Genomic DNA, 25,394 nt, shown 5'->3' with positions numbered 1-25,394 from the left:
TAGGCAGTGGTTAAGAGTTTGGCTGCTAACCAAAAGGTCGGCAGTTGGAATCCACCAGCTGCTCCTTGAAAACCCTACAGAGCAGTTCTGCTGTGTCCTGTAGGCTCACTATGAGTAGCAATTGAGGGCAGCGAGTTTGTTTAACTTTGCCCCAGGCCCAGGGGTTGCACCCACTGCCAAGTCACAATAATAGCTTACATTTGCTGGAGCTCTTTCCTCCTCTATCCCATTTATCTTCACAACAACCCATGACGGGTGTTATCATTATGCACCTCTGTTTTTATACGGAATAAGCAAACAGGCTCAGAGAAGTCAAGCGGCGTGCTAAAGGCACACAGCTAAGTGAGAGGCACAGCAGGCATCTCAAACCACCGCCTTTTGCCCAGATTCCAGTCCAAAACTGGGCAGTGACCACAGGCGCGCCAAGCCATTTGAGCGGCGTCCCACCCCAGCACCCCCTCCAAATAAGCCCCGCCCAGCTCTACCCCCAGCGACGCTCAGAAGCCCCCAGGGGTGGGCCGGGGTGAACTTTCTCTGCGCAGGCAGCAACCGCGGCCTGACCGGGTAACCACCAGGGTCTTGGAGTGATGGGAGGCGGGCCGGGGGCGGGCAGGCCGGGGGCGGTGAGGGCGGGCGAGCCGGGAGGGGCTGGCGAGCCTCGTGGGGAGCGGGGGACGAGCCCCGGGGAAGGTGAGCGGAGAGGAGGGGCGAGCCGAGGAACGAGTGGTCCTGCGGGGTGGGGCGCGAGCTGGGGGGCGGGCCAGCGATTGGGGCCGAGAGGCGGGCTCCGGGGTAGGCCGGGCTCTTCGGCGTCGGGCGGAGCAGCCCCGCGTGGGAGGTGCGAGTTTCCGCACAGGCGCGCAGCATGGGGCCCCTGCCCCGGACTCTGGAGCTCTTCTACGACGTCCTTTCCCCCTACTCGTGGCTGGGTTTCGAGGTGACGCGGGGCTGCAGGCCGAGGAGGGTGGGGCTGGGCCTCATGGTCAGGCGCCGCCCCGAGCTCGGCCTCGCGAGGAGCCGGCTAAGGTCGCTGTGTTCCTCCCGGGCCAAGTCGCTCCGGGCGCGCACTCCACCGCGGCAGCGTTCCCACGGTGGTCTGGAAGCTGGGAGGGGGGACACCCCCCAAAAGTCGAGAAGAGTCCAGGACCCGCCACTTCGGGCCAGGTGTCAGTTTTGGGGGTGGGGGGCAGGAAAGGAAGAACAGGCCCAGGGGCAGCGAGGCAAGCGCCCTTCGTGGTGCGGTTTTCCAAACGTGGAGTTTGTCCTTCCAAACGAACAACCTAGGGGTCCCCAGTGCCTGTCCACTCCGTGCGGCCTTTTCCCTGGCCTGGCAGTCACACAACCCCCTCTGCTCCCCTCACCTACTCCGCAGGTGCTGTGCCGCTACCAGCATATTTGGAACGTGGATCTGCAGCTGCGCCCAAGTTACATCTCAGGCATCATGAAGGACAGCGGTAGGGGGCATGCCTGCCAGCTGTCCCAAGCCCAGGATAGGGTCCCCCAGCCCGGACCCTTAGGTGTCTCTCACCACCACGTCCCACGTCCCACCTGCAGGAAACAAGCCGCCCTCCCTACTTCCCCGCAAAGAGCTGTACATGACCAATGACCTTGAGCGACTGCGACAGCATTTCCAAGTTCCCATCCATGTCCCCAAGGATTTCTTCTCTGTGGTCTTTAAAAAAGGTGATGATAGGGGAATTGGTGAGGGGTGGAGGAGTCCGAGAGAGCAGGGCCAGGAAGGTGGGGCTCCAGGGCGGGGGATTGTGGAAATTCTCCATGGGGAGCCTCAAGGTCAGAGCTGGGCAAGCAGGAAGGGGTGGGAAATAAAAGGCAGGGGGCAAGCAGAACACCTGGTGAGTGGAGAAGACATGTCTGAGTGCTGCCGCCTGCAGGGAGCCTGTCCGCCATGCGCTTCCTCACAGCCGTGGACCTGGAGCTCCCGGAGATGCTGGAAAAGGTGTCCCGCCAGTTGTGGATGTGCGCCTGGTCAATGGTGAACGCAGGCTCCTACCCAGGTGGTGGGAGGCTGGTGACCCTGGATGACCTCTGACCCTCCCCCCAGACCCTCCACTCACACCCCTCCCTACCACCCCCTGCCTTCCCAGAATGAAGATATCACCGACCTCCAGAGCATCCTGGCGGTGAGTGCCCCTCCACCACTCACCTCCCAGGGAAGCTGAAAGGAGCCCACCTTGGGGAATGAGGAGAACAACAACCTTCCCGTTGAGTGGGAGAGATCACAGTCACTTGGGGAGAATGGGTGTCCGTGTTTGAGGGGACAAATGACTGAAAAATTGGAACTAAGAGGACCCCCAAAAATATGATGGTGAGAGGGAACAAGTGCACAGGTGAATTGCATCTAGTAAAAGATGTGCAGCGCAGGGCCTCCAGAGGGAAAGGGTAAAGTCCAGGCAAGGCTTGGCCCCACAGACGCTACCACAAACCTTCCCAACAAGCCCAGGTGAACACAGATGTCAGAAGAAGGCTTTTAGGAAAACGAAAAGACAAACCTAATACTAAAGCCAGAATTAAACAGAAGCCGGGAAACCAGTGGAAATGGCTCAAAACATTGACATCTGTGCCAGGCATAGATGAGGCCATAGAAAGTAAAAGTTTTTCTTAGGGTTATTTTCTCAGGAAATATAAAGCAATATTTTTCCTTTTGCTTACAAACAATACCAGTTGCTGTGAAGTCGAATCCAACTCCCAGCGACCCATGTGTATCGGAATAGAACTGTTCTCCACAGTTCTGGTCTTCAGTGTCTAATATTTCAGACGCAGATTGCCAGGCTTTTCTTCTGAGGCACCTCTGGTGGACTCAGACCTCCAACCTTTCAGTTAACAGCTGAGCAATTTAACCATCTGTGCCACCAGGGTGGTTTTTACAGAACAGAGTTTGGGCATATTAAAATTTGATACGTAAAATGGCAGATCACACAAAGCTTAAATGTACAAAGTAAAGACTGGTCAGCGTTATCGTCCAGTGTTTTTTTTTTTTTTTTTTCTCTTAGTTATCTAGTGCTGCTATAACAGAAATACTACAAGTGGATGACTTTCACAAACAGAAATTTATATTCTCTCACTGTCTAGGAGTCTAGAAGTCCAAATTCAGGGTAGCAGGTCCAGGGGGAGACTTTCTCTCTCTGTTGGCTCTGGGAGAAGGTCCTTGTCATCAATCTCCCCCTGGTCTGGAAGCTTCTCAGCACAGGGACCCGGGGTCCGAAGGATGAGTTCCATCCCCAGCACCGCTTTCTTGGTGGCATGAGGTCCCTTCCACACGGGAAGCAGAGCTGCCTCAGTCTCAAAGGGTAGGATCACGACCTGTCGGGTATCAAAGGGTGGAACCATGACCTCTGGGGTCTCAAAGGGTGGGGCCATAGCCTCCTATATCTCAGAGAGTCAGATCTTCACCAACTCGGTTCTGGAGTGTCGGGCTGCTGTTCACGAGTGCCAGCAGGATGGGCCGGATCCAATGCCCATAGCTGAGGGGTTGGGGCTGCCATCCCCAAGGGGTAAAAGAACGTGGCTGAGGGGATGGGATTGCCATTTAGATGGACTAGGAGAATAGGGCTGCCCAAAGCCGAGAGAGCAGAGTTGCCTTTCCAGTGGACTTGGAATGCGAAGCTGAAGCCCAGGGCTGAGGTGCCTCCATCCAGAATCTGAAGAATATGGCCAACACCCACAGTCTGAAGGGCAGGGCCATTTCCTAAATGGTCTCAGAGAACAGAGAATTATTTTCAAGCTTTGAGAGCTAATGTAATGTGTTCTGCTGACTTGCTTGGTGCCTATTATTCCTTCTTTCCCTCCAGTTTCTCCCATTTGTAATGGAAATGTCTACCTTGTGCCTGTTCCGCCATTGTATTTTGGAAACAGATAACTTGTGTTCTAGATTTCACAGATGGAAAGGAATTTTTCCCCTGGATGGAATTTGGACTTGGAGTTGATTTAATACTTTTGGGATGATATGATGGGGTGAAAGTATTTTACATGTGGCAAGGACATGAATTTTGAGGGGCCAAAGGGTGGAATGTCATGGATTGAATTATGTCCCCCCAAAATATGTGTCAACTTGGCTAGGCCATGATTCTGAGTATTGTGTGGTTGTCCACCGTTTTGTGATGTCATATGATTATCGTATGTGTTATAAATCCTAACCTCTATGATGTTAACGGAGCCCTGGTATTGTAGTGGTTAAGAACTCAGGCTGCTAACCAAAAGGTCAGCAGTTTGAATCCACCAGCTGCTCCTTGGAAATCCTGTGGGGCAGTTCTACTCTGTCATATAAAATTGCTGTGAATTGGAATTGACTCGATGGCACACAACAACAACCACAACCTGATGTTAATTAGGCAGGATTAGAGGTGGTTATTTTATGTTAATGAGGCAGGACTCAATCTACAGGATTAGGCTGTATCTTGAATCGATCGCTTTTGAGATGTAAAAGAGAGAATCAAGCAGAGAGAGTGAGGGACCTCCTACCACCAAGAAAAAAGCGTTGGGAGCAGAGCCAGAGCACATACTTAGGACCCAGGGTCCCTGCATTGAGAAGGGGAAGACTGATGACAAGGACCTTCCTCCAGAACCAACGGAGAGAGGAAGCCTTCCACTGGAGCTGGCACCCCGAATGCAGACCTCTAGGTTCCTAAACTCCGAGAGAATAAATTTCTGTTTTTAAGGCCATCCACTTGTGGTACTTCTGTTACAGCAGCCCTGGGGAACTACGGCACCCCCTCCAGCAGCCCTGGGGAACTACGGCACCCCCTCCAGCAGCCCTGGGGAACTACGGCACCCCCTCCAGCAGCCCTGGAGAACTAAGGCACCCCCTCCAGCAAAGTCTATGCGTAATATTTAGCTTGCTTTATCACTGAATATTTAGCAGTCATTTTTTATGTTTAAAACTCCTCGAAAGCATAATTCTCAATTACTACCTAGCATCCCATTCAGTGGGCTTCTTTCTGTTTACTTAACCATGTCCCTACTGCCAAACATTCACTCTGGTAAACAATCCCCTAACAGAACTCAGTCAAAGACGGTGTCCCATTGCAGTGGACTGCATGACTTCTGTGTCCCCCCCCCATGTGGGGTGTCAGTTTGCAGTGCTGCTTAACCTTGGCTGCACATTAAATTCACCTGGAATGCCTGGGTGCCACCTGCAAAAATTCTGATGCGATTGTTCTAGGAATGGGCTGGGCAGCAGGGTTCTTGAAAGCTCCCCAGGAAATTCAAATGTGCAGCCATGGCTGAGAACCACCACTTTAACAGAAACAACAGGACCCCAGACAACCACAGCAAACCCTAGACCGAAGCCTTTATGGTTCCTTTGAAGCCAGGCAGGTGGCTGCAGCCACATTCCCTGCTTGGAAAATCCTCAGGAAATTCCATAGTGATTAGAGTCCAGCCCTTGACTCAAAGAACCCAGAGATACTCAGGGATTCGGAGATGGATGAAGGAACGAGCCCTGGACTTGAATTCAGGGGCACAGATTCTGCTGTCGGCTCTGCTAGTTAAGCTCCTGAACTCTCTTTGCTCTCTGGACCTCGGTGTCCCCATTTGTGAAATGAAGAGGTCAGGCTAGCTGGTTTCTAAGATGCCTTCTGGCACTACAGCTGTGACCCCAAGGCGCGTTGCTTTTCCTGTCAGCCTCAGGACTTTGGAAAAAGGAAGCAGGACTTCTCTTGGGAAGGATAGACCTTGGCATCATAGACTAGTAAATGCATTGCAAGGAAAACTTGGGGGCAGAAAATATAAAGACCCGTTTGTCCTCCTGAGGTCCATCCCTTCTAATGCAGACATGGTGTGTCCCCCCCACTGTACCACCTTAGGCTGCAAAGGAGGCCGGGATGTCTGCAGACCAAGCCCAAGGAATTCTGGAAAAGATCTCAACCCCAAGGGTGAAGAACCAGCTCAAGGAGACCACCGAGGCTGCCTGCAACTATGGGGTGAGGGACCCTTACTTGTGTTTCCAACCCTGATCCTGAGGGTCTGCTGGGTCCCCACACTTTGTCCCAGCAGCTACTCCCCAGCTCTCCCTGAGCCCCAGGAGAGGAAGGGAAGGAGCTGGATGGTGAGAGGTCAGGGAAGTAGAAGGCTCTGGGGATCACGGTATCTCCTACCGAACACTGAGAAGCCTCCAGCTGCATCTGTGCACGCAGACAGTGCTGGCTGCCGGCCTCACCCCCAGCCCAGTAATCATCCCCGCTTTGCCCCCTCTGCCTTCCAGGCCTTTGGGCTGCCCATCACCGTGGCCCACGTGGATGGCCAAACCCACATGCTGTTTGGCTCTGACCGTCTGGAGCTGCTGGCACACCTGCTAGGTAAGTCAAAGTTTAACGCCCCCCCCATCACATCAGCTGAGCAGAGGGCCGGGGAGGAATGTTCTTGGCACTTCCACAGCCGAGCCTCATCTTGACACGGGCTGCTGGCTGTCGGGCTGCTGGCTGTCGGGGAGGTGAGCTCTCACCTTGCTGCCCTGTAAAACCCAACAGGGCTCTCCTGAGAAACCCCCGGGGGTCTTGGAGGGAGGAGCACCCTGATGACAGTGTGCAGACCCTGTGGTTTTTCATCCAGGAGAGAAGTGGATGGGCCCTGTGCCTCTGGCCCCTGGCGCCAGACTCTAGGAGCGCCCCAGGAAGCAGGCCATCTACCTCACCCCCACCGCCACCGAGTACCAGATCTGAGTCCCTGCCTGACCCGGTGGGCCTGTAGCCCTGAGCCTGTAGCCCTGAGCCGTCTCCCCCCAACCCCTGGGGTGTGGGAGGGCTGTTTGGGACATGATCTTCCCTTGGCCACCTTCCATTAGGACCTCCAAGATCCCCAAACTCTGCTTCTGCAAAATAAACCTCAGGCATTGCGCAGAACATTTAGGCTGTGGTGTCCTGTGGTCTCGGTGTGTTCTTGTGTCTGTGTCTTTCACCTGCCCACTCTAGGGTCTTTGGAGAAGCAGCCTGGCTGGGGAGGTGGGGTCCAGAGAGCAGAAGCAGCCCCTCTCTCTTTTATGCAGAAACCACCTTGGCCTCTGGGTCAGAGACAGAAGGACTTTGCAATTCAAAGTTTGCACTGACTGGCTTCTGAGCAGCTGAGTGCCTGGAATGGGCCAAGCTCAGGGCCAGGGGGTGGGGGGAGTATGGTGGGAACTGGAGCACTTGCCCCGGTGTCAAAGTCAGTCATCTGCCCCAAAGGGAGAACGAGGAAAGACCGTGGGGGTCACCTGGAGCTGCCGAAGCCCAGGGGGCTGCTCATTGTCTCCTGTCTCCCAGCCCTCCCCAACAGGCAGGCCCCAGGAACCCCACACTTCGCCCTGGCCTCTATAATAACCCTCGCTCCCACATGAATCCATGACTTTCTGTCTCCCAAATGTTTATCCCAAGTCCTGGCCTCTACCCGCGCCTCCAGTGCGATAACCAGAGGACCTTGTGTTTAAATGGTGTGTTAATCTTTCTGAGAACAGTGTTAAGAAGCCGAAGCCACACTGGGGAGCTATTGGGACCCAATGCAGAGCTTCAGAGCTGAGGGGCTCTGGCAACGGGCGCCATGTTGCTTTGTTCCCTTCTTCTTTCTCAGCTCCAATCCTGTTTCCTCTTTTATCCCCTATCACTTTCCATCTTCCTTCTCTCTCCCTTTTTCCATTATTCCAACAAACTCCAGGATTTAAATCATCTTTTCCGAGCTTATCTGTGAAGTAATGCCAGAAATGTATCTCAAAATAAGTTTTTCTTCCTTCATGACCTACTATGTTTTTGTTGTGAGCTGTTGAGTTAATCCCGACTCACAGTGGCCCTATAGGACAGAGTAGAACTTGCCTCTAGGGTTTCCTGGGCTGTAATCCTTACAGGAGCAGATTGCCAGGTCCTTTCTTCTGCACAGCTGCTGGTGGGTTCAGTGAGTTCAAGTGGTGGACCTTTCAGTTAGCAGTGAAGTGGTAACTATACTAGAGTACCACAGCTACTATACTGTAACCAAGAGGACAGGGAATGTTTAGCCTTCAAAATCAGGGGGAAGAAAAAGAAAATCATTGTGGCATCAAGTTCAAACAGAAGGTAACTTCTCACGTATCAAAGCTGCAGAGACCAGGCCAAGATGGAGACCAAGTTGTAGGACACTTGTCTCAACATTGTCGGTGAAATAAAAAACTGAAAACTTCAATATCTAGCCAAACGTTATGGTACACCCAGGATTAATGTTTCCTAGCCATCAGAGATCGCGTTTGTGGAGAACTTTTCAGAACTTTGGAAATTCTTAGGCTATAATATTAATTGGAGAAAAGAGCCTGTCCAGCATTGTCTTCTGTCCACACCTTAAAGTGTCCAGCACAGCAGGTGAACAAAAAATGTTGAATCCAAGTGTCGTGACTCACTGTTGTTCGGGGAGTGAAGGGGGCAGGGGAGATGTCAACCGTTACGGTTTCTTTAGAGGGCAAATTTCACTTTCGGGAATTTTTCCAATTTATTCATGTGACTAAAGACATAGAAGGAGACCTTGGCGATATTGCGGGTTTGGTTCCAGACCGCCACAGTAAAGCGAGTCGGAGGAATGTTTTGGTTCCCCAGTGCATATAAAAGTTATGTTTACACTATACTGTTGTCTATTAAGTGCCAATAGCATTATGTCTAAAACGACGTACACACCTTAATTTAAAAATACTTTATTGCTAAAAGAAAAAAAAAAAAGCTGTCACCTGAGCCTTCGGCCAAGTCGTAATCATCTTTTTGCTGGCGGAGGGTCTTGCTTTGATGTTGGTGGCTGCTGACTGAGCAGGGCGGTAGTCGCTGAAGGTTGGAGTGACTGTGGCAATTTTTTAAAAGAAGACAACAGTGAAGTTTGCCGCATCGATTGACTCTTCCTTTCACGAAAGGTGTCTCTATCATGCGATGCTGTTTGATAGCCTTTTACCCCCAGTAGAACTTCCTTCAAAATTGGAGACAATTCTCTCAAAACTTGCTGCTGTTTTATCAACGAAGTTTATATAATGTTCTAAATCTTTTGCTGTTATTTCAGCAATGTTCGCAGCATCTTCACCAGGACTACATTCCATCTCAAGAAACCACTTTCTCTGCTCATCCATAAGAAGCAACTCCTCATCCTTCAACGTTTTGTCGTGAGTTTCCAGCAAGTCAGCCACACCTTCAGGCTCCACTTCTAGTTCTCCTGCTGTTGCTACCGCATCGGCTGTTACTTCCTCCGTGGAAGTCGTGACTCCCACAAAGTCATCCATGAGGACTGGAATCAACTTCTTCCAAACTCCTGTTAATGCTGATATTTTCACCTCCTCCCATGAATCGGAAATGTTTTTAATGGCATATAGAATGGTGAGTCCTTTCCAGAAGGTTTTCGATTTACTTTGCCCGGGTCCATCAGAGGAATCACCGTCTATGGCCGCTATAGCCTTACGAAATGGATTTCTTAAATAATAAAACTTGAAAGTCAAAATTACTCCTTGATTCATGGGTTACAGAATGGAAGTTGTCTTTGCAGGTATGAAAACAACATTAATCTCCTTTTATCTTCAAATTCCTGGGTGACCACATGCATTGTCAAAGAGCAATAATATTTTGAAAGGAATCTTTTTTTCTGAACAATAGGTCTCAACAATGAGATTAAAATATTCAGTAACATGTTGTAAACAAATGTACTGTCGTCCAGGCTTTGATGTTCCATTTATAGAGCACAAGCAGAGTAGATTTAGCATAATTCTTAAGGGCCCTAGGGTTTTCAGAACGGTAAATGAGTGTTGGGTTCAACTGAAAGTCACCAGCTGCATAAGCCCCTAACAAGAGAGTAAGCCTGTCCTTTGAAGCTTTGAAGCCAGCATTATCTTCTCCTCTCTGGCCGTGAAAGACCTAGACGGCATCGTCTTCCGATACAGGGCTGTTTGAGCTCCACTGAAAATTTGTTGTTTAGTGTCGCCACTTTGATCAAGTAGCCGGATCTTCTGGTAACTTGCTGCAGCTTCTACATCAGCACGTGCTGCCTCACTTTGCACTTTTATGTTATGGAGTTGGCTTCTTTTCCCTAAACCTCATAAACCAACCTCTGCTAGCTTCAAATGCTTTTTGTTTTTTGTTTTTTGTTTTTGCAGCTTCCTCTCCTCGCTCAGCCTTCACAGAATTGAAGAGCATTAGGGCCTTGCTCCGAATTAGGCTTTAGCTTAAGGGAATGTTGTGGCTGGGTTGATCTTCTATCCAGACCACTAAAACTTTCTGCATATCAGCAATAAATCTGTTTCACTTTGTTAACATTCACGTGTTCAAGGCGTAGCCCTTTTAATTTTCTTCAAGAACTCTTCCTTTGCATTTACAACTTGGCTAGCCATTTGGCACAAGAAGCCTAGCTTGCAGCCTATCTCAGCTTTCGACATGCCTTCCCCACTAAGCTTAATCACATCTAGCTTTTGATTTGAAGTGAGAGATACACAACTCTTCCTTTCTTGAAGACTTAGAGACCATTATAAAGTTATTAATTGGCCTAATTTCAATAGTGTAATGTCTAAGGGAATAGGAAGCCCCAAGAAAAAGGATTGAGAAGGGGGGACGGCCAGTCGGTGGAGCAGTCAGAACACGCAACATTTACTGATTAAATTACTTTTATGGGTGCAGGTCATGGCACCCCAAAATAGTAACATCAGAGATTACTGATCACAGATCACTGTAACGGATACAGTAATAATGAAAAAGTTTGAAATACAGTAGGAATTACCAAAATGTGACACAGAGACACGAAGTGAGCACATGCTTTTGAGAAAGTAGTGCCAATAGACTTGCTTAACACATGGTTGCCACAAACCTTCAATTTGTTAAAACGGCAATATCCGCGAAGCACAATAGAACAAGGCATGCGTGGACATAGAAAGATATTAATTGCAAAATCCTGGAAACAATGTTTATGAGTTGGAGATTCATTAAATAAATTAATCATTCTTCCATAAAATAGAAACCTCTAAAAAAGAAGAAGAGATGGAAAGAAATCAGAACAGTCCTTGATTGCGTGAATGCTCTTTATCTTGATCACGGCTTGGGTTACACAGGTGTTTGCTTTTGTCAACGCTCATGGAATAGTCCACACAAAATCTGTTTGTTTTATTGTAGGAAATTATACTTCAAGAGAAAAAACAATTAACTGTAAACAAACAACTCTAGTTACTTTTACGCATGCTGAAGTATTTATGTGGAGGTGTACTAAGGTCTGCAGCCTACTTTGAAATACATTTAAATTTAAATATGTATGTATATGTGGATTCAAACTGCCGACCTTTTGGTTAGCAGCTGTAGTTCTTAACCACTACGCCACCAGGGTTTCCATATATGTATATACATATATATATATGTAAAACAAAGTGCACTTTGCTAACTAGGAAAACTGTCTTGACTTCATGTATCTAAATGGGAAAAACTGTATACCAGGTTGAGAAATTTGGGGTTCTTGTTACACATGATGTACATTAAGAACCTGGCTAATTAAAAAAAAAAAAAACATTAAAAAAGGTGTATTGATGGATGGATAAAATGACAGATATGTAACAGGCATACTAATAATTATATATGGATACGTAGGTGGATACGTGACAAAGCAAATACAGCAAAATGTGAATTGTACAATCTAGGTGGTAGGTGCATTGATGTTCACTGTAAAATTCTTTCAACTCTTCTGTATGTTTTTATAGCTCCTGATGTCTATTGATGTTGATCTGTACATGTGGATAAAGAACGACCTGCAACGTATATCATTAGGTGGAAAAAGCAACATACAAAACAGCACCTATGGCATGTTCGTATGTACACAAACAAGGAAGTCTGTATCTGTTAGAGTCACATATTCATAGTTTCTCTGGAGGGATACTATTGTGGGTTGAATTGTGTTCTCCAAAAAGATATGTTGAAGTTCTATCCCCCAGAACCTGTGAACATGACTTTGTTTGGAAATAGGATCTTTGAAGGTGTTATCAGTTAGGCTAACATGCAGTCACACCAGTGAGAGACAAGACTCAGAAGAAGACAGCCATATGGTAACTTAAGCAGAGATTGGTGTTTTGCTGCCACTGCACACCAAGGAACTCCTTGAAGCTGGGAGAGACAAGGAAGGATCTTTCCTTAGAGACTTGGAGAGGTCATGGCCCTGCTGACACCCTGAATTCAGACTTCTAGCTTCCAGAACTGTGAGAAAATTAATTTCTGTCTTTTTAAGCCACTCACTCCATGGTACTTTGTAACAGAAGCCATGGGAAACCAGGACTTCAAACCAGCTCATAGTGGCTCAGTAACTGACATTGTAAACAAGAGACACATAGGCATTACATAGCAACCAAATCTGTTACCCGTGGTACTTTGACCGAAGTAGGAAACAAACAGCTGTGCCCCACTCAAAGATGGTGGTGGCTGAGTGCGCCCCTTTGAATGTGCGTCACTTTCCAGAGTCCTGCCAATAACCCAATCAGCTACATCAAGCTCCTGAAATTTTCAGGAGGAAGGGCTGTGGCAAACGCCTTGAGGAATCGAGCTACTGAGGCTGAGGGCTTGGGACCATGGTCTCAAGGGACATCTAGGTCAATTGGCATAACATAGTTCATAAAGAAAATATTCTAGATCCTATTTTGGTCAGCAGTGTCTGGGGTCTTAAAAGCTTGCAAGTGGCCATCTAAGATACAACTATTGGTCCCGTCCTGTCCAAAGCAAAGGAGAATGAAGAAAATCAAAGACACAAGGAAACAATTAGTCCAAAGGACTAATGGACCACAGGAACCACACCCTCTACCAGCCTGAGCCTGAAGAACTAGATGGTTCCCGGCTACCACCACCCACCACTCTGACAGAGATCACAATAGAGGGTCCCAGAAAAAGCAGGAGAAAAATGTAGAACAAAATTCAAATTCACAAAAAGACCATACTTACTGGTCTGACAGAGACTTGAGGAACCCCCAAGACTGTGGCCTCTGGACACCCTCCTAACTCAGAACTGAAGCTAAACCCGAAGTTCACCATTCAGCCAAAGATTAGACAAGCCCATAAAACAAACAAAAACACACGTGAGGCACGTGCTTCTTACATCAATCAAGTATAAAAAGAAAAAAAATACCACAAGCAACAGAGTTGGTAGCTATGCTATGTTTACGAAAGCAATTACTGAACCGTTTTGAACCGATTCGAAGCCCTGCAGGAAACTGATACAGATACTCAGAACCAGCCAGAGACTGTGGTTGCCTCTAGGGTAGAGGACTGAGACGGAGGTTTTAGGGTACAAAGAAGACTTACTCTTCACTGTAATCCTTTTTAGACTGGAATTTTATACCATGCATACAGATTATATTTTAATAATCTGTATCTCTAATCTCTGTGTGTTGTGCATGTTTTAATTTGGTAATATCCATACATAGATACTTTTTCACATACTTTCTGGAATTATTACTTAACTCTTTCATATGGATGTCTCACCTCTCCACCCACATCAGAAAATCCTGCAGACTTGATCCAAGGTGCTACATTTTCTTGATAAGGACCCTTAAAGGTCAGCACAAGTTATGGATGATGTGCGCTGCAAATGGTTAATGCAAATGACTGTTAACTGAAAGGGCGCAGATTAATTTCCACCCAGAGGTGCCTCAGAAGGAGAGCCTGATGATCCACTTCTAAAAACTCAGCCACGAAAACCCTATAGAGCAGTTCTACTCTGACACACATGGGGGCGCCACGGGTTGGAATTGACTTGATGGCAAGTGGATTTTTTTTTTAACCTTTACACTTTTAATCATGAAAATATTCAAACATGCACAAAGACGGAGAGAATATTTCAGTGAATCCCCATATACCCTTCGCTCAGATTTATTAGTTATCAAATTCTGCCACATAAGCATTTATTCCTTTTATACTTTTTAAAACAAATCCAGAAATCATGTAATTTTATCCTCACATACTTTAGTATGCATGTCTAATAATATGGATTTATATATATATATATATATATATATATATAGCCACAATACCGTTGTTACACCTAATTAAGTTTGGTATCATCCCAGCACCAGTCTGTGAAAATGGCATGGTAGAGACATCTGACCTCCTCTAACTTCACAAGAGGGAAGAAGAACAGAGACCAACAGCCCAAGGCTGCTTCATATGAGGCGGAGGTAAGACATGCCTCCTCTCTCTGCCATCTTCACAAATTCTGACACGAACCATCCCTCCCATGGCAGTCTACTTCTCTACTGAGTGTGATATTATTCTTGTTAGGTGCCCTCAAGTCAGCTCCGACTCATAGCAACCCTGTGCACAACAGAACGACACACTGCCCGGTCCTGCGCCATCCTTACAATCGTTGTTATGCTTGAGCTCATTGTTGCAGCCACTGTGTCAATCCACCTCATTGAGGGTCTTCCTCTTTTCCACTGACCCTGTACTCTGTCCTTTTCCAGGGACTGATCCCTCCTGACAACATGTCCAAAATATGTAAGACATAGCTCACCATCCTTGTTTCTAAGGGACATCCTGGTTGTACTTCTTCCAAGACAGATTTGTTCATTCTTTTGGCAGTCCATGGTATATTCAATATTCTTCGCCAGCACCACAACTCAAAGACATCTATTCTTCTTCGGTCTTCCTTATTCGTCGTCCAGCTTTCACATGTGTATGATGCGATTGAAAATACCACGGCTTGGGTCAGGCGCACCTTAGTCCTCAAGGTGACATCTTTGCTCTTCAACACTTTAAAGAGGTCCTTTGCAGCAGATTTACCCAATGCAATGCGTCTCTTGATTTCTCAACTGCTGCTTCCATGGTTGTTGATTGTGGATCCAAGTAAAATGAAATCCTTGACAACTTCAAACTTTTCTCCATTTATCATGATGTTGCTCATTGGTCCAGTTTGGGGATTTTTGTTTTCTTTATGTTGAAGTACGATCCATACTGAAGGTTGTGGTTTTTGATCTTCGTTAGTAAGTGCTTCAAGTCCTCTTCACTTTCAGCAGGCAACGTTGTGTCATCTACATAACACAGGTTGTTAATGAGTCTTCCTCCAATCCTGATGCCCTGTTCTTCTTCATATAGTCCAGTTTCTCGGATTATTTGCTCAGCATACAGATTGAATAGGCATGGTGAAAGGATACAACCCTGACGTACACCTTTTCTGACTTTAAAACAATCAGTATCCCCTCGTTCTGTCCAAACAACTGCCTCTTGAGCTTTGTAAAGGTTTCTCATGAGCACAATTAAGTGTTCTGGAATTCCCATTCTCTGAAATGTTATCGATAATCTGTTACGATCCACACAGTCGAATGCCTTTGCATAGTCAATAAAACACAGGTAAACATCCTTCTGGTATTCTCTGTTTTCAGCCAGGATCCAGCTGACATCAGCAATGATATCCCTGGTTCCATGTCCTCTTCTGATACTGGCCTGAATTTCTGGCAGTTCCCTGTCAACATAATGCTGCAGCCGTTTTGAATGATCTTCAGCAAAATTTTGCTTGTGTGTGATATTAATGATATCGTTCTATAATTTCCACATTCGGTTGCATCACCGTTATTGGGAATAGGCATAAATATGGATCTCTTTCAGTCAGTTGGCCAGGAAGCTGTCTTCCATATTTCTTGGCATAGATGAGTGAGCACCTCCAGCGCTGCGTCTGTTTGTTGAAACATCTCAGTGGATATTCCATCAATTCCTGGAGCCTTGTTTTTCCCCGATGCCTTCAGAGCAGCTTGGACTTCTTCCTTCAGTACCATCAGTTCCCGATCATATGCCACCTCTTGAAATGGTTGAACATCGACTAATTCTTTTTGGTATAATGACTCTGTGTATTCCTTCCGTCTTCTTTTGATGCTTCCTGCATCGTTTAATATTTTCCCCCATAGAATCCTTCACTATTGCAACTCGAGGCTTCAATTTTTTCTTCAGTTCTTTAAGCTTGAGAAATGCCAAGCATGTTCTCACCTTTTGGTTTTCCATCTCCAGCTCTTTGCACATGTTATTATAATACTTTGTGTTGTCTTCGCAAGCCACCCTTTGAAACCTGTTCAGTTCTTTTACTTCATAATTTCTTCCTTTTGCTTTAGCTTCTCGACGTTCGATAGCAAGTTTCAGAGTCTCCTCTGACATCCATCTTGGTCTTTTCTTTCTTTCCTGTCTTTTCAGTGACCTCTTGCTTTCTTCGTGTATGATGTCCTTGATGTCATTCCACAACTCGTCTGGTCTTTGTTCACCAGTGTTCAATGTGCCAAATCTATTTTTCAAATGGTCTCTGAATTCAGGTGGGATATACACAAGGTCATATTTTGGCTCTTATGGACTTGCTCTGATTTTCTTCAGTTTCAGCTTGAACTTGCATATGAGCAATTGATGGTCTGCTCCAAAGTTGGAACTTGGAATGTACAAAGTATGAATCTAGGAAAACTGGAAATCATCAAAAATGAAATGGAATGAATAAACATCAATATCCTAGGCATTAGTGAACTGAAATGGACTGGTATTGGCCCTTTTGAATCAGACAATCATATAGTCTATTATGCTGGGAATGACAACTTGAAGAGGAATGGTGTTGCATTCATCATCAAAAAGAACATTTCAAGATCTATCCTGAAGTACAACATTGTCAGTGATAGGATAATATCCATACACCTACAAGGAAGACCAGTTAATATGAGTATTATTCAAATTTACACACCAAGCATTAGGGCCAAATGCAATCAAGATGCGTTGATAATTACTGATGATTGGAATGTGAAAGTTGGAAACAAAGAAGAAGGATCAATAGTTGAAAATATGGCCTTGGTGATAGAAACAGTGCCAAAGATTGAATGATAGAATTTTGCAAGACCAACGACTTCTTCATTGCAAATACCTTCTTTCACCAACATAAACAACGACTATACACATGGACCTCACCAGATTAAACACACAGAAATCAAACTGACTACATCTGTGGAAAGAGACGATGGAAAAGCTCAATATCATCAGTCATTAGGGAAGTAGCAGGTTACAATTCAGGTTCAGGAACACTCAGTATCCAGTTCTTCCATCAGGACGGCCTCCTCTCAGCTGTACCCACAGGCACGCATCTCTGTGGCACCTCACCTCCACCCTGCACGCGCAAGTGTTACAAAGCTCTTTTAGCTCTGCTGAGAAGTGTCCAGGGGCAACCTGTGTCCAGCAACCCTTAGCCTGAAGGCGCTTAGCTTTCTTGCTCCATGAGCCTCTTCTGCCTCTGTTTCTCTGCTGCTGCTTCCCACTATCTTTGGTGTTACAACTTGTCTTAGTCATCTAGTGCTGCTATAACAGAAGTACCACAAGTGGATGACTTTAACAAAGAGAAATTTATTTCCTCACAGTAAAGCAGGCTAAAAGTCTAAATTCAGGGCGCTGGCTCCAGGGGAAGGCTTTCTCTCTCTGTCGGCTCTGGAGAAACGTCCTTCTCATCAATCTTCCCCTGGACTAGGAGTTTCTCTGTGCAAGAACCCCTGGCCCAAAGGATGTGCTCTGCTCCCAACACTGCTTTCTTGGTGGTATGAGGTGCCTTGTCTCTCTGCTTGCTTCTCTCTTTTATATCCCAAAAGAAACCGGCTCCAGACACAATCCAGACACAAGTCCTGCCTCAAAAACACAACTGCCGCCTATCTCCCCTCATTAATATCATAGAGGTAGGATTCACGACACAAGAAAATCACATCAGATAACAAAATGGTGGACAATTACAAATACTGGGAATCATGGCCCAGCCAAATTGATACACACAATTTTGGAAGACAGAATTTAATCCATGACCCAACTCTCTCTCTCTCTCTGTTTCCTGATTCCAGGAGCTTCTCGGCACAGGGATCCCAGGTCCAAAAGACATTCTCCACTCCTGGCTCTACTTTCTTTGTGATGTTGAGATCCTCTCCTCCTGCCTCTAGGATAGCTCATTTTAAGCCTAGCAGGATGGCAAAACTGACCAGTCCCTTCATTAGGGTTCTGTACACCTATTTACAAAGTCCCACTCAATCGTTGTGTGTGAGTCACAAAGACTATGGCTAAAAATGGCTAGAAGGGCCTTATTAAGCAATTCATTGTATGTCACAGTCCATAATCAAATGTCCCATATTGTCTAACAATATATTAAATGGTTTGTTTAAATCACTTTCCAAAGTCAATATATTATATTTGATTTTTGTCCCCTAATTCTCTTAAAACCTAAACCAATCCTCTCTTTCACTGGCATTGCCTTGTTGCAGAAATTAGGTCAATCATCCTATAAAATATCCCACGTTCTGGATTTGTCTGTTTTTTCCCTTGTGCTGTTATTTAAATAGTTCCTGTATCTCTTGTATTTTATTTTAAAGTTGCATATCTTTAAAGGTTTTTCTAATTGAACATGTTGATTGTAGTAAGAAAAATTATAGAATTCCATATGGTAATGCGGAAAGTAAAAGTCTCCTATAATCCCATCCCCAGAGATAATCATTATTAATTGTCTGGCATACATTCAACCAGATTTTCTATCTCAATAAAAAAATCATTTCTCAATTATTTCACAGTGAGAGTGGTCATTATGTGATTCCTCATTGCAACTCTGTTTTTGAGGAGAGAAAAATAAGACTTTTTATTCAGTAATTTTTTGCACTGTTCAGGAGGGATCAGTCCCTGGAGAAGAACCTATGCTTGGTAGAGTACAGAGTCAACAAAAAAGAGGAAGATCTTCTGTGAGATGGACTGACACAGTGGCTGCAACAAAGGTCTCAAGCATAACAACAATTGTGAGGATGGCGCAGGACCAGGCAGTGTTTCATTCTGTTGTATGTAGGGTTGCTATGAGTCAGAACCAACACAGTGGCACCTAACAACAACAACAATTTTTTGCATTGTGTCCCAAACCCATAAAAAGTTTTGTCACTGTTAGAAAGTGCTGGGGCAGGACAACCCCAGTTATTGTTTTAAATTAAGTAAACACAGGAAGAGGTATTGTATGTACTGCAGGGTGAAAATGTGTCATTGCAGAACAGGCACAGAATGGGAGTAAATGAGTAAAGCACTCAGGGCAAAGCCTTGCCCTGAGCTCCAGAGTCCATTAGGTAGAACATGATCTAATGGGATTAATGAGTTTGACACCCAAATGGCAGCAGGAAAGACCATTAGTCTGGAGGATCTCAGCTTGGAGGTCCGTACCTACGCAGCAAGGATAATTTTTTTTTCCAACTCTCTGATCTTGTGGAGATTCTAAGCCTTTCCAACTCCCTTCCCATCCTAGGAATAGGCTATGGGTGGGATGCATACCATAATCTCTCCTAGTGTTTCATGTGTACCAAAAAAAAACAAACCCTCTGCTGTCGAGTCGATTCCGACTCATGTGTAGACTATAAAAGAAGAAAAAGGAACAGATCATTCTAACGTGCGTAACCTCCCTTATCCAAGGTGAGGCATCACGCAAGTCCATTTATACAACCAGCTCCCTGTTTCTGAGTTCTTAATTTTGACTTTTCTTTTAGTTGGTCTTGGGGCTCTGGTGGTGCAGCGGTTCAGAGCTTAGGCTGCTAACCAAAAGGCCAGCAGTTTGAATCCACCAGCTGCTCTATGGGGCAGTTCTATTCTCTTCTATAGGGTCGCTATGAGTTGGAATCGACTGAATGGCAACAGGTTTGGTTTTTTGCTTTCTGTTGGTCTTAGTAGGTTTTCAAATAATTTTTTTTCTAAAAGCCATGTGGAGGATATGTTTTTTTAATCCTTAGATATCTGAGAATAATTTTCTGTTGCCTTTCTACATGAAAAACTTCTTGATTAGTTTTTAAAATCTTTGATTACAACATTTCTGCTCAAAATTTAATAGACATTACTTCACTGTCTTTTGGGACTTGGTGCTGCGGAGACCATCGAGGTAAGTATGAATTTTATTCCTCTGTAAGTGACTTCTTTCTCCTGCCAGGATTTATGCTGGAGTTTTCCTTGACTTTTAAATCATTTACCAGGATACGTGTAGGTGTGTGATCTAGACATTCCCCGTTTAGCGCTCCAGATCCACTCTCCATTTTATCCACGCTGCTCTGGACCATGAAATTTTTATAGGCTCCTGTACCCTCGGATTTTGGATTGATTTGGCCAAAGGGAGGCGCTAGCAAAAGGCCAAGGGCAATAGGAGAGTGAAGTGAGGCCTTCTTCAACTCTCTGTCTTCTGATACCCCCTCCCTTCTTTTTGTCTCTTTAGGCCTAGGGATGGCAACGACTGTTGAGTTCTTGACTGATTCCGTGTGGATCCCCTTTTATTGATTGTTCCAGGAACTTGGTGAGCATAGTCAAGCTTCAGTTTGTATGACCTATTTACCTACATTCAGGGTCACTGATCAGGCCATCTGTTGTGTCCAATTTGCTCCTAAGCCTAGTCAGTGTTTTTGTTTTGTTGTGATTTTTTTCAATTTCAGATATTGTATTTTTCAGTTCTAGAATTTCAATTGGTTCTTTTTAGGTTTTTTATTCCTTTGATAATATTTAAATCATTCATCATGACCATATTGTCTTTTAAGTCTTTGAAGATAACTAGAATAGATGCTTTAAGCCCCTGACTACTAATTCCAAATTCTGGGTCATTTTGGGTTAATTTTTACTGACTTCTTTTTCTCTTATCTATGGGTCTCATTTTCTTGTTTCTTTACATATCTAGTAATTTTTTATTGTGTACTGTACATTATAGAAATAAGCTATAGAAGATCTCATATCTGTTTTCTTCTTTTGAAGAATGTTGAGTTTTGTTCTAAAAGACAGTTAAATTAATTCACATTACATTGATCTCGTGAATCCCTGGTTTTATGCTCTGTTAGGACATGTTTTGGTTTTACCCTTACTCCTAGAGTGTATATCTTAATCTGGGGAGATGGTCTTTACTCCTAAAAGGTAGCCTTTCTGGAGTTTTAATGGAATGCTTGTGGTTTTTACCAAGCCCCTCTAATTTGGCAGGACTTAATCTCCAAACTCTGTCTCTCCTACGGTGGGCAATGGATGAAACCTCAATTCAGCTCTTTTATCCTTCCAGTTGTTTTTTTCCCCTTGGATTCTTTATCATCTTCATCACATGCACAGTTCAGGAGTCAGCCAATGATTTGGGGAGTTTATATGTAGATTTTGAGTTTCCTCTTCTGTGGATTCCTGAGTTCTGTCCCCTCCACCTTCAATATTCAGTTGTTTTGGCAGCCTTGCACTTTCTCCTCCTACTCCATAGCAAATATTTCAACTTCAGGCTTTCTGCTTGACTTTATCTGTCATGATAGGCAAATTGCGGAGTGCACTAAAGACAAAAAAGCGCTGTATAAATATGGATCTCGCCATTGTGGGTCCCCTCTTTCAAATGTCGAGTCCTCTTCTTTTTCTGTCTGATTTTGATCATTTTTAAGTGCCTTCGAATACTAGACACATATATATATTTGGGATCTATATATTTTTTTCCAAAGTTTATAATTGTTACCATCAGGAGGAATAAACCAAACCTAATCAAACTCACTGCCATCAAGTCGATTCCAACTCATAGCGACCCTGTAGGAAAGAATAGAACTGCTCCATGGTGTTTCCAAGGCTGTAAATCTTTATGGGAGCAGACTGCCGCAGCATTCTTTTACAGAGTAGCTGGTAGTTTGGAACCACCTACCTTTCGGTTAGCAGCTGAGTGCTTTAACCACTGCACCACCAGGACTCTTGCAGGAGGAACAACTACAATAACAAAAAAACAAACCCTTTGTCGTCAAGTCGATTCTGACTCGTAGTGACCCTATAGGACAGAGTAGAGCTGCCCCATAGGGTTTCCAAGGAGTGGTTGGTGAATTCAAACTGTTGCCCTTTTGGTTAGCAGCCATAGATTTTAACCACTGTGCCACCAGCAGGAATAGTCTTATATAACTTATCGTTTTATTACCAGAAGTGGAAATTTTCTAAGCCATATTATTTTTTGCCTGTGTTCTTTTTTTCTAAATTTTATTTATTTTGTTGTAGTTATTACGAACATACACAGTGAAACACATACACCAATTCGACAGTTTCTACATCTACAATTTAGTGACATTGACTACATTCCTCAAGTTGTGCAACCATTCTCACTCTCTCATTCTGAGTTGTTCTTCCCTCATTAACATAAGCTCACCTCCCCCTAAGGTTCTATCTAATCTCTTGAGTTGCTCTGGTCAATTCCATCCCATTGAGATAGTTCTTAAAATTGCATAATGCTTAAGGCAGACTTTTTTAAAAAAAAAATTTTATTGTGCTTTAAGTGAAAGTTTACAAATCAAGTCAGTCTCTCATACAAAAACTTATGTACGCCTTGCTATATACTCCTTATTTTATTTTTTATATACTCCTAGTTGCTCTCCCCCTAATGAGACAACACGCTCTTTCTCTCCACCCTGTATTTCCGTGTCCATTCAGCCAGCTTCTTTCCCCCTCTGCCTCCTCATCTCCCCTCCAGACAGGAGCTGCCCACAGAGTCTCCTGTTTCTACTTGATCCAAGAAGCTCGCTCCTCACCAGTATCATTTTCTGTCTTATAGTCCAGTCCAATCCCTGTTTGAAGAGTTGGCTTTGGGAATGGTTCCTGTCCTGGGCCAACAGAAGGTCTGGGGACCATGACCTCCGGGGTCCTTCTAGTCTCAGTCAGACCATTAAGTCTGGCCTTTTTATGAGAATTTGAGTTCTCATCCCACTGCTCTCCTGCTCCCTCAGGGGTTCTCTGTTGTGTTCCCTGTCAGGGCAGTCGTGGGTTGTAGCCGGACACCATGTAGTTCCTCTAGTCTCAGGCTGATGTAGTCTCTGATTTATGTGGCTCTTTCCATCTCCTGGGCTCATAATTACCTTGTGTCTTTTGTATTCTTTATTCTCCTTTGCTCCAGGTGGGCTGAGGCCAATTGATGTATCTTAGATGGCCACTTGCTAGCATTTAAGACCCCAGATGCCACTCTCCAAAGCCGGATGCAGAATGTTTTCTAAATTTTATAATGCCAGTTGACCTAGATGTCCCCTGAAAGCGTGGTCCCCAAACCCCTGCCCCTGCTATGCTGGTCTTTGAAGTGTTCGGTTTATTCAGGAAACTTCTTTGCTTTTGGTTTAGTCCAGTTTTGCTGACCTCTCCTGTATTGTGTGTTGTCTTTCCCTTCAAGTAAAATAGTTTTTTGTCTACTATCTACTTAGCGAATACCTCTCTGCCTCTTTCCCTCCCCACTCTCATAGCCATCAAAGAATATTTTCTTCTCTGTTTAAACTGTTTCTTGAGTTCTTGTGATAGTGGTGTCATACAATATTTGTCCTTTTAAAGCAGACCTTTTTTTTACTAGTTAAGCTAAACTACTGTTCAGTTTTAAGGTGACTTTAAGGGATTTTTTTTGTTTAAAGTTTTAAAGATTATCTCAAGGCAGTAGTTGCAGGGGTTCATCCACCCTTCATGACTCCAGAAAGTCTGGAGTCCATGAGAATTTTAACTGCTGTTCTGCATTTTCCCCTTTTGATCATAATTGTTCTACGGAACCTTTGATCAAAATGTTCAGTAATTGTAGCTGGGCACTATTCAGTTCTTCTGGTCTCATGGCAAAGGAGGCATTTGTTCATGGAGGCAGTTAGTCACACGGTCCGTTTCCTCATCCTATCCCTGGCCTTCCTTCTTCCTCTTGCTCTAGATGAATAGAGGTCAAATATTATGCCTTGGATGGCTGTTTGCAAGCTTTTAAAATCTCAGGCACTGCGCAAGGAACTAGGAGATAGAACAGAAGCACTGAACACGTTCTTAGGCCAATTAAGTAGGATGTTCCATAAAACCATGATCCTAAACCTCCAAACCAAGGAACCAAATCCCATGAGGTGTTTTGGTTGTACATAATCAGCCTCAGCAGCTAATCTTTTGTGTGTGTGTGTCTGTTGTTGTCAATATATCTATCACACAACTTTTTCCAATTCAAATTTTTATAGGTGTACAACTTATTGGCAGCAATTACAATAATCAGCTGTGGAACCCTACCCTTGATCAACGCAATTTTTCCGTCAACGTTAACCGCCCCCCCGCCTGTCCCTGGTAACCACTAATAAACTTTGGTCTCTCTGTTTGCCTTTTCTTGTCTTTTTATATAAGTGAGATTATACAGTATTTGTCCTTTTGTGACTGGCTTATTTTACTCAGCATAATGTCTTCAGACTCCATCTGTACTGTAGCATGTATCAAGACTTCATTTCTCCTACTGGCTGAGTAGTATCCCATTGTATGTATGTACCACGTTTTGTTTATCCATTAATCTGTTGGTGTGCATTTATGTTGTTTCCACCTTTTGGCTATTGTGAGTAATGCTGTGATGAACACTGATGTACAAGTCTCTTTCTGAGTCTCTGCTTTCAAGTCTTTTGGATATATATCTCAGAGTGGAATTACTGGGTCATGTGGTAGTTCTATATTTTTAGTTTTTTGAAGAACCACCACTGTTTTCTACAACAGTTGTACCATTTTGCATTCCCACCAGTAATGGATAAGAGTCACAATTTCATCACATCGTTGCCAAAGTTTGCTTTTTCTTTTCTTTTTTTTATCTTAGCCATCCTATTCGGAGGAAAATGGTATCCCATTGTGGTTTTGACTTGCATCTCTCTGATGGCTAATGATGTCGAGTATCTTTTCATGTGTTTGGTGGCCATTTGAATGTGCTCTTTGGTGAAATGTCTATTCAAGTTCTTCAGCCATTTTATGATTATTTCTCTTTTTGTTATTAAGATGTTGAAGCTATATACATATTTTGATAATTAGATTCTTGTCAGATATATGATTTCTGAAGATATTTGCCTGTCAGTAGCTTGTCTTTTCACATTTTTGGTAAAGTCTTTTGATGAATAAAAGCTTTTAAATTTTATGAGGTCTCATTTATTTGGTGTTTTGCTGTTTGTGCTTTTGTTATTATATTGGGTAAGCCATTCTTGAAAGCTAGGCCCAACAGCATTGCCCCTGCTTGTTCTTCTGGGAATTTTATGGTTTTAGTATGAACATTTAGGTCCTTAAACCATTTTGAATTTATTTTTGTGTACGGTGTGAGGTATGGACCCTGTTTCATTTTTCTGCCTGTGGAAATCCAATTTTCTCAGCACCGTTTATTGAAGAGACTCTTCTTTCCCCATAGAATGGACTTAGGACACTTGTCAAAAATCAGTTAACCATAGATGTGTGGGCTTATTTCTAGACTCTCAATTCTGAAGCAAGGGATATCATTGCTGATGTCAGATGGCTCCTGGATGAAAGCAGAGAATACGAGAAGGAGTTTACCTGTGTTTTGTTGGCTATGCAAAAGCATTTGACTGTGTGGATCATAACAAATTACGGACAATATTGAGAAGAATGGGAATTCCAGAACACTTAATTGTGCTCATGAGGAACCTATACATAGATCAAGAAGCAGTCGTTCGAACAGAACAAAAGGATACTTCGCGGCTTAAAGTGAGG

At 44.5% G+C, this 25,394-nt stretch overlaps 1 protein-coding gene across 4 annotated transcripts; it reads left to right on the top strand.

The window, feature by feature from the left end:
- Window positions 1-416: 416 nt before the first annotated feature.
- Window positions 417-18,317, top strand: GSTK1 (glutathione S-transferase kappa 1). Of its 4 annotated transcripts, none has more exons than XR_007518456.1 (10): window positions 417-564; window positions 1,373-1,454; window positions 1,555-1,683; window positions 1,893-1,993; window positions 2,106-2,141; window positions 5,823-5,939; window positions 6,221-6,314; window positions 8,995-9,305; window positions 11,657-13,494; window positions 14,006-18,317. XR_007518456.1 is itself a non-coding variant. In XM_049894054.1 (8 exons), exons 1-8 carry the CDS (start codon window positions 866-868, stop codon window positions 9,096-9,098), a joined length of 735 nt encoding a protein of 244 aa, XP_049750011.1. In that variant the 5' UTR covers window positions 802-865; the 3' UTR covers window positions 9,099-9,437. The 4 variants fall into 4 exon arrangements, 2 of the variants coding, with proteins under 2 accessions (XP_049750011.1, XP_049750012.1); XR_007518455.1 differs by lacking the exon at window positions 417-564 and adding an exon at window positions 802-937 and having other exon boundaries at window positions 14,006-18,316; XM_049894054.1 differs by lacking the exons at window positions 417-564; window positions 11,657-13,494; window positions 14,006-18,317 and adding an exon at window positions 802-937 and having other exon boundaries at window positions 8,995-9,437.
- Window positions 18,318-25,394: the final 7,077 nt, after the last annotated feature.

Source organism: Elephas maximus, chromosome 8 (assembly GCF_024166365.1).
Source record: "Elephas maximus indicus isolate mEleMax1 chromosome 8, mEleMax1 primary haplotype, whole genome shotgun sequence".
Lineage (NCBI taxonomy): Eukaryota > Metazoa > Chordata > Mammalia > Proboscidea > Elephantidae > Elephas > Elephas maximus.
The sequence above is the reverse complement of the archived record's forward strand: the minus strand, read 5'-3'. Positions and strand labels throughout refer to the sequence as shown.